The 11,691-nt window shown below is 38.8% G+C and overlaps 1 protein-coding gene across 1 annotated transcript; it reads right to left on the bottom strand.

Annotated features, from left to right (window-relative positions):
* Positions 1 to 3,168: 3,168 nt before the first annotated feature.
* On the bottom strand, positions 3,169 to 10,525 carry slc20a1a (solute carrier family 20 member 1a). Its single transcript, XM_042421523.1, has 12 exons — positions 10,359 to 10,525; positions 9,908 to 10,165; positions 7,841 to 8,491; positions 7,562 to 7,702; positions 7,377 to 7,462; positions 6,891 to 6,987; positions 5,423 to 5,542; positions 4,929 to 5,138; positions 4,312 to 4,783; positions 4,045 to 4,230; positions 3,883 to 3,967; positions 3,169 to 3,789 (listed from the first exon to the last, which is right to left on the bottom strand). The coding sequence occupies exons 3-12, from the start codon at positions 8,187 to 8,189 to the stop codon at positions 3,634 to 3,636; spliced, it is 1,902 nt and encodes a 633-aa protein (XP_042277457.1). The 5' UTR covers positions 8,190 to 8,491; positions 9,908 to 10,165; positions 10,359 to 10,525; the 3' UTR covers positions 3,169 to 3,633.
* Between the last annotated feature and the right edge of the window lie 1,166 nt (positions 10,526 to 11,691).

The following is an 11,691-nucleotide window of genomic DNA, read 5'->3' on the forward strand; positions in this document are numbered from 1 at the left end:
TTAAACAAAATTTAACATTTGACAAGACATTTGATTTACAAGTTAATGTAAGTGTGAGCACTTTATCAAGCAGTATTACATTTGTTTGTCAAATCCAAATTACTTGCAAAATCTCATTAATTTTAGTCCAGAAAACGTGAATAACAAAAGTTTGTCACAGCCCGGCTCATAGGCTGCGACAAAATACGGGAAACCAGACAAGTTTTTGCAACTTAGGATAAGTGTTTATTTACAAAATGATAAATGAGTACGGAAAAACGTGGAAGTCAGTAATCAGTAATGTAGGCATGTGTGGATGTGTGGATGTGTGCGTGTTGGCAAACAAAAAAACAAAACAGCCGTGCCATGCTGCGCTCGGAATGGAAGAGGCGTGATGAAGGAGGAGAGAGAAACTCTGTAGGAGGCCAAGCTTTATAGTCATGACCACACCGGGCCCAGGTGTGGCTCATGATGGCGATGACGATCCTCCGCCCTGCCCTGGATCCTGCAAGACAAAAGGAAACCAGCAAACGGAACGCAGGAGCACCTAGTGGAGCGGAGGGGTCGTCACAAGTTATAAAATATATTAAGGAACTTAAACTCAAAAACTGACATTTAAAACTGACATTTCATTGACCAAACAGGGTGTTAAAACCAGCTGCACAGAAACAAAGAAATATCTTACATACACTTTATTCTAAAAGATCTATAACAAAAACTAGATTAGTTATCTGCCATCAAGCTAAATACGTTGTTCTTTGCTAATTAAAAAAACAAGAGATAAAAGATTTAATATGACATTGATAAGACTTTGAGCTTTACAGACCTTTATATTTTTAACTTGGAACCAGCTATTAAAACCTGTCAGTGTGAATAAGTAAGGTAGGTAGCAAGGAAAGACATTTGGTGGGTGAATCACTGGATGTTATTGTGAGTTAGAATGATTTGCATTTTTTACGGAACACAAAAACACAATACTGCACATTAATTGATAGAAAAAATAAAATTTAGAAAAAACACCATGCTGATGAGATAAAAAAAATCAAAAACACACACAACCGCAAAACGTAAATGTTCCCGTCTCTCCTTCAAGACTTTCAACTGTCAAATAAGGCAAAAAAAAAAGATCTGATGAAATGATCTGAGTCTGTTTTTCTTTCTAGTGGGTACACTGATTCGAAAGCGGATAAGTCTGCTGATATTCTAAATCCAGTATATCCACAGTGGATGTAGCATACAGCTCACACAACAAATTACAGAACAGTGGGGCCATATTTGTAGTTCTGTTTCTGAAATCTGGGCACAGTTTGTGTAAATACTGGATTTAAATGTTGGTGTTGTTCCAGGTAAAGATGTGATATGACACCCATGCGGTGTTGGATTTCTTCTTTTTCTTTCATTGCATTTCTTCTTTTAAGTTGCCTTGACTTCATTTTTGTGTTATAATTCTGTATTTGTAAAACTGTATTTTTTGATGTATTGTTTTGATTGTGTTCTGTTTGATTGTGTATCAGTTTACTTTGTGGTGATGGGAAAAAAGTTAGGGTTGAGTAGAAGAGAAAAAAGTGACAAAATGAGAAGAAAAGATTGAGAAAACACCGGTATGTGAACCCTCTCATGAGAAAGTTAAATACTTGTGTACTTGTCCACACAATGAATGCATGTTTATTTCAGTTTAGTGCAACCAGCTGCAAAGACCTTGGTTACCTGATGATGCTGAGGACAAGTTGTCTTAGAACCCTTAGGACAGCGCCACTGGAAAAATGGAGGATTTGTGGTAATGTATATAAGTTCATCATCTCTCTCCATTTTACAGCCTCTTATGACCACATGCATGAACTTTACAGGGTTTTTGTTCTTTTTCTTGTATAACCTCATATGCAGTGTGCAGTTTTCAGTGATTCTCTAAATATTCTTTAATATCTCAGAGGCCCCATCCACAACAACGACTCTCTCCATCCTGGAGAGGGACGTAAACAGGCTGTTTAAGAAACAGAACCCACCTAAAGATGTCAGACCAGACTCTGTCTCTCTCTCCACCCTGAAGCATTGTGCTGACCAGCTGTCTCCGGTGTTCACAGACATCTTTAACACCTCACTGAAGACATGCCACGTGCCAGCCTGCTTCAAATCCTCCACCATCATCCCAGTCCCCAAAAAACTAAGAATCACAAGACTTGACGACTACCCGTTGCCCTTATTTCTGTGGTAATAAAGTCCTTTGAGCACCTGGTGCTCTTCCACTTCAAATTCATCACAGACCCACTCCTGGACCCCCTGCAGTTTGCCTACAGAGCCAACAGGTCTGTAGACGACGCAGTCAACATGGCCCTCCACTTCATCCTCCAACACCTGAACTCTTCAGGAATCTACTCCAGGATCCTGTTTGTGGCCTTCAGCTTCGCCTTCAACACGATCATCCCAGCAGCTGCTGGGAGAGCCTGCTGTCCCACCAGGACCCGCACACCTCCAGGACACTCAGGCAAGCAGGAAAGATCATGGCCGACCCCTACCATCCCAGACATAAACTTTTTTAAACACTCTCCTCCAGCAAGATGCGATCTATCAAGACCAAAACCTCACACCACAGCAACAGTTTTTTTCTGACTGCAGGTGGCGTCATCAACAAGGTCCGAGACCTCCACTGACATGGACTCTATCCTCCCCATAGACATTACACGTTATATTAATGTAAAATCTCATAATCTTATATTTGCACATATGTGATCTGTGATCTAACATGGCGCATTACATTAATGCAAACTTATATTATTATTACTTGCACACTGCATAATACTGTTTACACTATGAACATTTACACATTGCTGGTCAATATTTTGTACGTTTCATTTCATTCTCTTCAGTTTAGACTTTAAACTTAGAACAGCTCTTTTCACTTAGAATATATTTTATATATTTTACTGTAAATTTCTTTTTTATATTAATGATTACTTAATTTGATTACTGATTACTGTATATTTTGACTGTTATGCACCACAATACTAAGGCAAACTGCTTGTATGTGCAAATCTACTTGGCAATAAACCTGATTCTGATGATAATGTGAGATAAGGAGGCTATATGTGTGTGTTTGTTGTTTCACTTACAATATGCTCTGTCTCTGTCAGCAATTGTATTTGTTAAATCAATGTCATACTGTCAAACAAAAACACTTAAGATGGTGTTTTTTAAATTTTATTAACCCGTCTTTCTGCATGCAAACATACTAAGATAAGATGCTGTTGAAAATATTTAAGAGTGAGTAAAATACATTGAAATCCCTTCAAATCAGGCAACTCCTTTTTTCATTAGCCAAATAGTAAAACATAGAATATAGCTGTTGAAATTTCTTCTTTTTTAATCAAAATTTAATTATTTGATTTTTGAAATATTTTGCTTTTGTACAAATATTCATAGGGATATACAATATCACAGAACTTCTGGATATCTGAACAGTGTTACATTGCTCATGGACATTTCGTCATTGACTTGACCTTGAAATGGCATTAAATGACATGATAAACATCATTAACAGAAAACAAACTGAACATATTTATTAGCACAGTTTTCTCAGCCAGTCAAAAAATAACTGTTGGTAGTGGTCCATCGATTGAAGTAACAGTGTGCTGACAGACTAGCTGGACAGTGTGACGCTCACAGACCGACATTTATGAAGACAGCCATGATGGCAGCACTGATCAGCCCGGAGATGGGAACTGTAACGAACCAGGCGATGAAGATGTTCCTAAACAGACGCCAGTCAACTGATTTCCTGGAGCGCAGCCATCCCACAGCCACCACAGATCCTACCTGTTCACATAATATGAGAGTTCATCAACAGCTGAACCTACTTTTGACTGTCATCTATTTGGGTTGATGTTTCAGGCTTTTGAGTGTCATTACCTTGCAGTGTGTTGTGCTGACAGGAAGACCAACATTTGATGCCACAACAACTGTGATTGCTGAAGCTAGCTCGATGCTGAATCCACTAAATTGGAAGAAAATATGTTATGCTTTGACTATATCAGAATTTAAGTTGTTATAGGATAAAGATATATGGCATACCTAGAGGGTGTAATGGGGGTAAGGTCTTTGCCCAAGGTCTCGATCACCCTTCGGCCCCATACCCACAGCCCGGCACAGATGCCCACTCCGCCATACAGAAGCAACCAGATTGGTGTGGGCGCATTGGACACCACAGAGCCGCTCTCATACAGAAGCCAAAGAGCCACCAGTGGACCAATTGCATTGCTGGTGATAGAAATAAGTTGTGTAAATCTTCTGAATGAATGTGCATACACACATTCCACAGAGGATACCACTCTCACCTACCTGACATCATTCCCTCCATGAGCAAAGGAACCAAAGCACGCCGTGAGGATCTGGAGGAACTGGAAGAGCAAGGAAACAGCTGGTTGGTCGACCTCCAGCTCATCCTCCTCCTGAGCAAGGTCCCCGCCAGCTTCCTGCGTCACACTCGCGTCATGGACTGAACTCCCACTGGTTATTGCTGAGCTGTAGCTGCTGTAACTGTCCACCCTTGATCTTCTCTGCAGCCCGCTATCCAGGTCCTTGTTTTTAGGATCTCCTTGAATGCCATAGATGGCCATGGTGTATGAGGTGTAGCTGTTGTTTCTCCGTATGGGCCGTTCTTCTGTGTCACTGTCACCAATGCAGTCACCAACTTTGGCCTTGTGAAGCTTGTGTAGCAGGTCTTTGTAAAGGCCAGAATCTTTGTGGATCGTGTGGGACCGTCCGCTGTGAGGATCCGTGATCATCATGGGGCCAACAGTGCCATTCAGCCCTATGACAATAATAATCTATGGTAATTCAATTGGGGAACTTATTGAGAGTTACCTCTGGTTATATCTCCATGAATATATCCATTGAGGGAAATATTTTGACATTTAGAAACTGAGGTAAAGTATAACTTGGAATTTCTTTCTCACCATTACTGATATCAAAGTCTTTGGTTTCCATGTCATTGTTGTCCAAATCAGCCTCATCTGAGCCTCCAAGTTTGAAAGCCACCTTCTGACTGTCTGCTGGAGGGGTCTGGGGTTGAGGTTCGTGGGATATCGAGGGCTGCTCTTCTAGCACAGGTGTGCTGGACTTTTTCTCCATTAGTGGAGTTTCACAGGGAACAGCAGCCGTTTCTCCTTAAGTACAGGGCAGTGTTCAACTGAGCTTACTGATCATGATCAAATATGACACAATGTAGACAAGGACTACTATCTACAAGCTCATGTGGCATACTCACTTTAACAATGAGTAAAAATGACACTCCAAAATGTAATATCCACCATATGTATATATATATATTTCTTTTACTTTCTAACTTGTTCAATCAAAAGAACTGTATTTGTGTGAACAATGAGCAGTTTAATCTCATTTATAATGCATTTGTGAATGGAAGTCCTAAAATGTCTGGAGATTTACTCACGTTTGATTTTCTTCTTGAGGCGTGGACAGACAACAAACCAAACAACCAAACCTGTGATGCAGGCACAGCCCAGCGAAATGCACAGTGTACCCCACCATGGCACTCTGTCAAAACCCAGCACTATGCACACAAGACAGGGACACGAGAAAAAAAAAACTCTGTCTCAGATAAGGAGAAACAGAAGCTTAACTGCTTCTTTAACTCACAACTGATGCTGTTTGGTCCTTTGACACTAGTGAGAAAAAACTGTTAGTACCTATACATTCCTAATAATTGTTATCATATCATTTAAATGTTCCAAGAAAACTAAAAAAAAAAAACATGATCATTTTTCCAAGGTAGCCACGCCCCTTCATGTCTCGTGAGTTGTGGTCATGTGATTGCTTCAAATTTTACAGTATCAGCGAAAGTACACAGTCCTCTAATCAGATAGTGAGGAGGAGACCAGGCTTGTGGCCCATTGATAAAATACATACAGTACACTCTGTTACAGGCACTTCGAGTTACATCACTGTCCTCACAGAACACAGAATATCTAAACTGTTGTTGGTCTTTGTCTCTAACTTTATAAAGTAATTTATAATTTACAACTTTAGATAGGTTAGTATGACAATATTAAATATTTCCTTACTGACAAAACTTACCTGTTTTCCTTTGTAGACAATGGCAGGTTAACTACAAATAAAGGGCCACACAGTAAAAGCAGTGGCTGTATGGGAATACCCCATCTTTAACATGCATGAGGCTGCAAATATTATTAACTACATACACAGTTGAAGTGCGTATGTAGAAAGTGTCATTTTTAATATGATGCAAAAAATAAAGGTTTTCTGTAACACTGTGTCAGAGAATATGTGCATGTGTGTAGAAAACAATGTGTGATGGGAGCCTGCATCAGTGTGAGAAGTGCATTCTTCTGTATTTTTGCATAGCAGGTATTATGGTGTGTTATATTCCTTGACCCACACACACCGGCCTGCAGCCTTCAGTAAAGGGCCCAGGCCAGTTGACTTCTCGATAAGTTCAATCCTGCAAATGAAACAAAAGGAGTGGAAATTGTCCATTTAATAATTGTATCTTTCTCAGACTTTTTTTTTATTATATTCTTGGTATGTTTTCTTGCTTTTATCTTCTGTTATACTGTTTTTAATTAGTATTTGGCTTTTTCATTATTGGTATTAGCTTAAAGGCAGCAAATAACTGGACAGAAATACCACAGTAGTAAAAAATTCAGGTTGATGAATCAAGAATTATCTGATGTGTTTAAATATTAATGAAATTCCTCCTTATTTTTGTCACCTGCTTTTGTCCTAAGAAGAATGTCATCAACTCTCCTCTGTGCCTCCAGTGACACATTTATTCAGACCTCATCTTGCTCCAGGGATTTCAACAGCTGCTGTGTTAGTGCAGTGCGGTAAGCGAGAGTTAAAAGAAGCAGGGGTGTAGAATGTGTGAATGTGGGACTCACTTGGTGCTCCTGTAAACATGATGGAGAAGAGGTTGATGCCCATAGTGATGGCGTAGAAGATAGGAAGTGCTCTGAGGCCGTTTGGTACAGGGTCAGTCTGTGGAAATCAGTGTATTATTGTACTTGGGTATTTCCATACACTACTCCACTGGTCTGAACTACCTAACAGTGTAAAAATTAATTAAAATCTCCACCTCCAAAAACTGCAGCAGTAAAATGCTGCTGAAGCATTGATATATTGGCATTAAAGATCAAATAATGTAATATATCTGTCAATGGAGACATTTTTTTGCAGAATGAGATACTTAAACTATACTTTGCTAATAGTCCTTCTGTACTTATACTGAAGTATCATTTTGAATGCAGGACTTTTGATTTAAGTATTTTATATAGTGGTATCGGCACTTTATTTATGTAAAGGATCTTAATACTTATAATACCACTAACAAGTTCAAATTACTCTTATTAACTGGCTAAATGGCTTACCTTGTTCAGAATAAATTTGCGAACAAAATAGAAGAGAATTGCTGACATGATGCCGGACAGTACAGGTGACAGGAACCAGGATGCCACTTTGGATAACAAAAGACATTTGAGAACATTGTTTTTAGCTAGACTTGTATTTCAGATTTGACAGATACTTATGTAGGGGAAAAACAAAGTATATTCACCGATGCGGAGTAGCTCCATCCATTTGACCCCTTGGTGACCTCTGGCTACCATGGAGAAACCAATTGTGGCTCCAACAATACAGTGGGTTCCAGAAATGGGGAGCTTCAGGAATGACGCAGCTAGCTGCCACACAGCAGAGCCTGTCATACAAAAGAGTAAAAAGGCCTTCAAATTCTGAAAAAATTGCGAGTAAAATGTCTTCCTTGGTTTATTTGAATGGCAACATTCAAGCAAGTTAAGAAGGCATTTCAGTGAAACATATGTATTTGAGTACTTACCAAACATTGCACTTATTGATCCGGCCATCAGGATGTGTTCAGAGCCGTTGTACATCTGGACATCAATGATGCCCTTTCGGATGGTCTCGCTGACTTTGGCTCCCAGCAGCACTGAGCCTACAGTCTCAAAGATAGTGGCCAGGATGCAGGCCTGCCGTAAGGTGACCACCCCTGAGCCCACCGCTGTACCGAAGGAGTTGGCCACATCATTGGCCCCCACAGAGAAAGCCAGGATGAAGGCAATGATGAAGCCTAACACTAACAGCCACAAGTAAGATGACATGTCAGACTGAGAGGCCAGAGCCACAGTAGTGGCGGTGGCGAGGGTTGCTAGTGTAGTTGAATACATTGTCGGGTTACTTTCAATTTAATTTAAGTTTCAATCAAAGTGAAAACAAGCCAGTGTATTGGGGTTTGACAATGATTAATGAGGTAATATGTGTTAATAAATAAATTTGTCCCTCTGAGGAAATGATTAATGGATAAAAATATATTCTTTGTCACCCCTTAGTTCAGTTCTAAAATTGGGAAGAAATCAAAATTTATTGCTATCTGGGTATGCATTGTTTGTCTGCAGGCTTTGTCAAAAAATGAGAGTGTATAGAGATGAGAATCACATCCATTTTGATGGCGAGCCTCTGATGATACACACTGCAAGAAAGAGACATACATGAGTTAGTAGTTAATAACTGCTAACAATACATAAACAAAGGCTAAACTGAGCTATATATTAACAAGCCCGAAACTAGCTGACAAGACCAACGACATGCATTATGTTGTCGTGCAGGCATGATTTAGTAAGCTGTGACAGAGGGAAGTGGTTATGATGAAGTGCTGAGGAAGAATGTCATAATGGGTGTGAGGGACAATAAAGTTTGGCATAAACTTGTTAGAGCATAACATTACTCTCGAGTTATCTGTCTGTGCAGGTGGCTACAGACAGCCGAGTTAATCATAACATGACTTGGAGTCAGTGTCTTAACACAGTAATGCAGCTCAGAGTGTGCTTGAATTTAATATTTCATTTAATATTTTCCATAACAACAAACAACTCTGAATACCTTCATGAATGATGCGGTGTAGGTCTGATAAATGGTTTTTATAAGCATTACTACCTCCCAAATACAATCATATTTTAAGGGTTATATTTTAAGGTTATACAGTAACTGTGAAGTATCATTATTATGTATATTTTTCCTTCCCCTCTTGTCAGTTTTATGTTACAATGAAGGGGCTCATATGGAAAACAGCTGTAGAACAGCAGTGACTTTTTAGTAACTTCAGAGCACTTTTGGTATGTTCAATCTCCTGGGGTGTTTAAATCGGATTTGGAACAATTAAGCCACTGCTTTTAGCGTCAATAGTAGTTATTTTTCTTTACAACTGTCAGTAACACTTAATTTTAACACCCCTATTTGGCATTTATAAGCAGTATAGAGTATAGAGACATTTAATACATATTTATAACACACTTCAATGTGGTTGTAAGCTGATAGGTCTTTTCAAGTATTTACTAACGTAGTTGTCACCAATGTTAACTCCTCATAAAGTATCCATAAATGGATGCTGGTATATAAATAGATAATGAATGACAATAAAATATAACACGGTTGTAATTATATAAAATAAGTCTTCATAGGACAAGTTATGACTGTTTAAAATACTGTACATTAATAAACACTTTAAAATGTTCATATATGTACTTGTAGCTTATATACTGCTCATTTAAAGTGAAGTGTTACCTGACTGTCTACATGTGTTGGTGTAGCATTCAACAGGCACCCTGTGAGAGTTACATAATAATAGTAGCCCCTATAAATTCCAGTGGCATAGTGGAATCACAAATAAATCCACTTAAAACTTCAAAAAAGGACTCTAGAGCTGTGAATAATTGGCCTATTCAGGACTGTCAGCAGTCAGTATTTATGAAGAAACTGACCATCAGAATAAAAAAACAGCGGTATGTTAATCTCTTTAGCTGTTCTTACACAACTCAAAAGGACCAACAATACAGAAAAAAAAGAAATGAGAGAAAATGAAAATAGAAGAAAAATAGTTTGTACTCACATGTGAGACCAAAGTTAGAGTTTTCCACTGAGTGTTTTGCTCCACTGCAGTTTGTGTGTCCTTTTATCAGGAGAAAACCAGCCTTAACAAACTGTGTACAAACTGAGAATGATGTTTTCAGTGGCTGTCAGGGGAGGGGAGTCCTGCTGCCTGCAATGTTTGGAGGGTGCTGAAGTACGCTTTATTTATTGAGCTGGCTGAGTACACGCCTTTCCAGTCCGGTCATGGGACTGCTGCCGCCGAAAGCTAATGTTTAGCCTGTTTGGTGACAGGGATACATAATTACAGTTGTCTTTGATTAAGTTGCTTTACTGTCTGTGAGCCTGAAATCCCCAAATTAAATGTTTTTATTCACTATGGAGAAATATAAAATGTCTATTGTTTACTCTAAGAAAGTCAAAATATATAAATATCTTACAACTTTTTTTTTCTAAAGACCTTTTCTACTTACAGTGCGTTTTGGTGATCAGGTTTATTATATCATGTATTAAGTGTAATATTTTCATAGTGTTCCAGCATCCTTTTTATAGTTTGGCGTATTTTTGTAGGTACAAATGAGGCAGACACTGTACAACTTCATCTCATAATGCAGATCTGGCAGAGTGCAGCTGAGTCTAACTAACTGAGTCGTAAAATGACTGGAGCATTATCCTGTTATCTAGGCAACAACAGGGCCTTTCCTCTGGTGCCACCCACTGGCCAAATTTAATATTTCATATATGTTACAAGAAAGGGATAGTCTCTCCATTTTTCTACTACTTTGTGTTCCAATCTTTTTAAGTCTTGTTTAAAAGGCCCTTTCCCTCTTCCTCTTTGACAGTCTATCACTTAATTTAAGGGTATCAATGTTAAAGAATTCCCACCAAAGGAAAATGTATTCTGCCACAATATGATCACACTGAACTGAATGGTATGGAAAGTGACCTGTAGTGTGAGTAAACTAAGCAGAATGAGAGGCAGCAGTCACAATCTGTGTTACTGATCAACCTGTTATCCGCATTGAACTGCCTTTTTACTGAGAAATTCCATTACAGTGTCAGTCCGCCTTGAACGTCAGCAGAATCCACTCTTTTCTGAAATGGTACAGTGCCTCCAAATCTGCTGATAAGTTCCTCTTCATTACTCATTTATTTGGTACCTGTTGGATGATGTCGTTTGGATCTGTGGCATCTGAGAAGTCAATCTGTGCTCATGAATAAATGCCACCTGTGTGGAATATTTTGACCTCGCTCAAGCATGTGACCACTGCAAATGGAAAGTGAGTCACAGTTCCACTGAAAAGAAATAAGACTGTTGGAGGAAGCAGTGAAAACACTTATTATCTGCTTGAACTATTTATATGTGCTTCAGATAATGTAAAAAGGCATCAATGTGTACAGTCAGTGCCAAAACAAACATGTTACTTATAGGTCATGTTGATGAACTGGTGTTGATGGAACAATATTCAGCTTGTACTAAATCCCAGACTGTGCTCATTCAGTTTTAAGGGCTTGCACTTGGTTTAACATAACAAAAGAATATTTCAAATATACATTGTTGTGCATGCAATGTTTGTAAGAGTGTCTATTAAAATATTCCTGTTGAGGCTACATGAAATCCAACTGCAAAACAGACATTCCACACTAGTGGAACAAGTAGGAATAAGCAACAAAGCTTTTTATAAAGGACCTGAAAACCTTATTGACTCAGTACGGCAGGTTAATAGTAGCTGCCAGTTTGGGATTGTGTTTAAACAAACATCTCAGATAATTATCTGAGATCGTTTAAATAAAAAGAGGTTGAGC

The sequence above is a fragment of the Thunnus maccoyii genome, chromosome 9 (assembly GCF_910596095.1).
Source record: "Thunnus maccoyii chromosome 9, fThuMac1.1, whole genome shotgun sequence".
Taxonomy (NCBI): Eukaryota; Metazoa; Chordata; class Actinopteri; order Scombriformes; family Scombridae; genus Thunnus; species Thunnus maccoyii.

Coding starts and splice junctions, on each gene's coding strand:
- slc20a1a (XM_042421523.1), bottom strand. CDS start 8,189: ATGTATTCAACTACACTAGCAACCCTCGCCACCGCCACTACTGTGGCT. Junction 7,703..7,840: donor ATCAATAAGTGCAATGTTTG/GTAAGTACTCAA, acceptor TTTGTATGACAG/GCTCTGCTGTGTGGCAGCTA. Junction 5,139..5,422: donor CCTCAAGAAGAAAATCAAAC/GTGAGTAAATCT, acceptor CCTGTACTTAAG/GAGAAACGGCTGCTGTTCCC.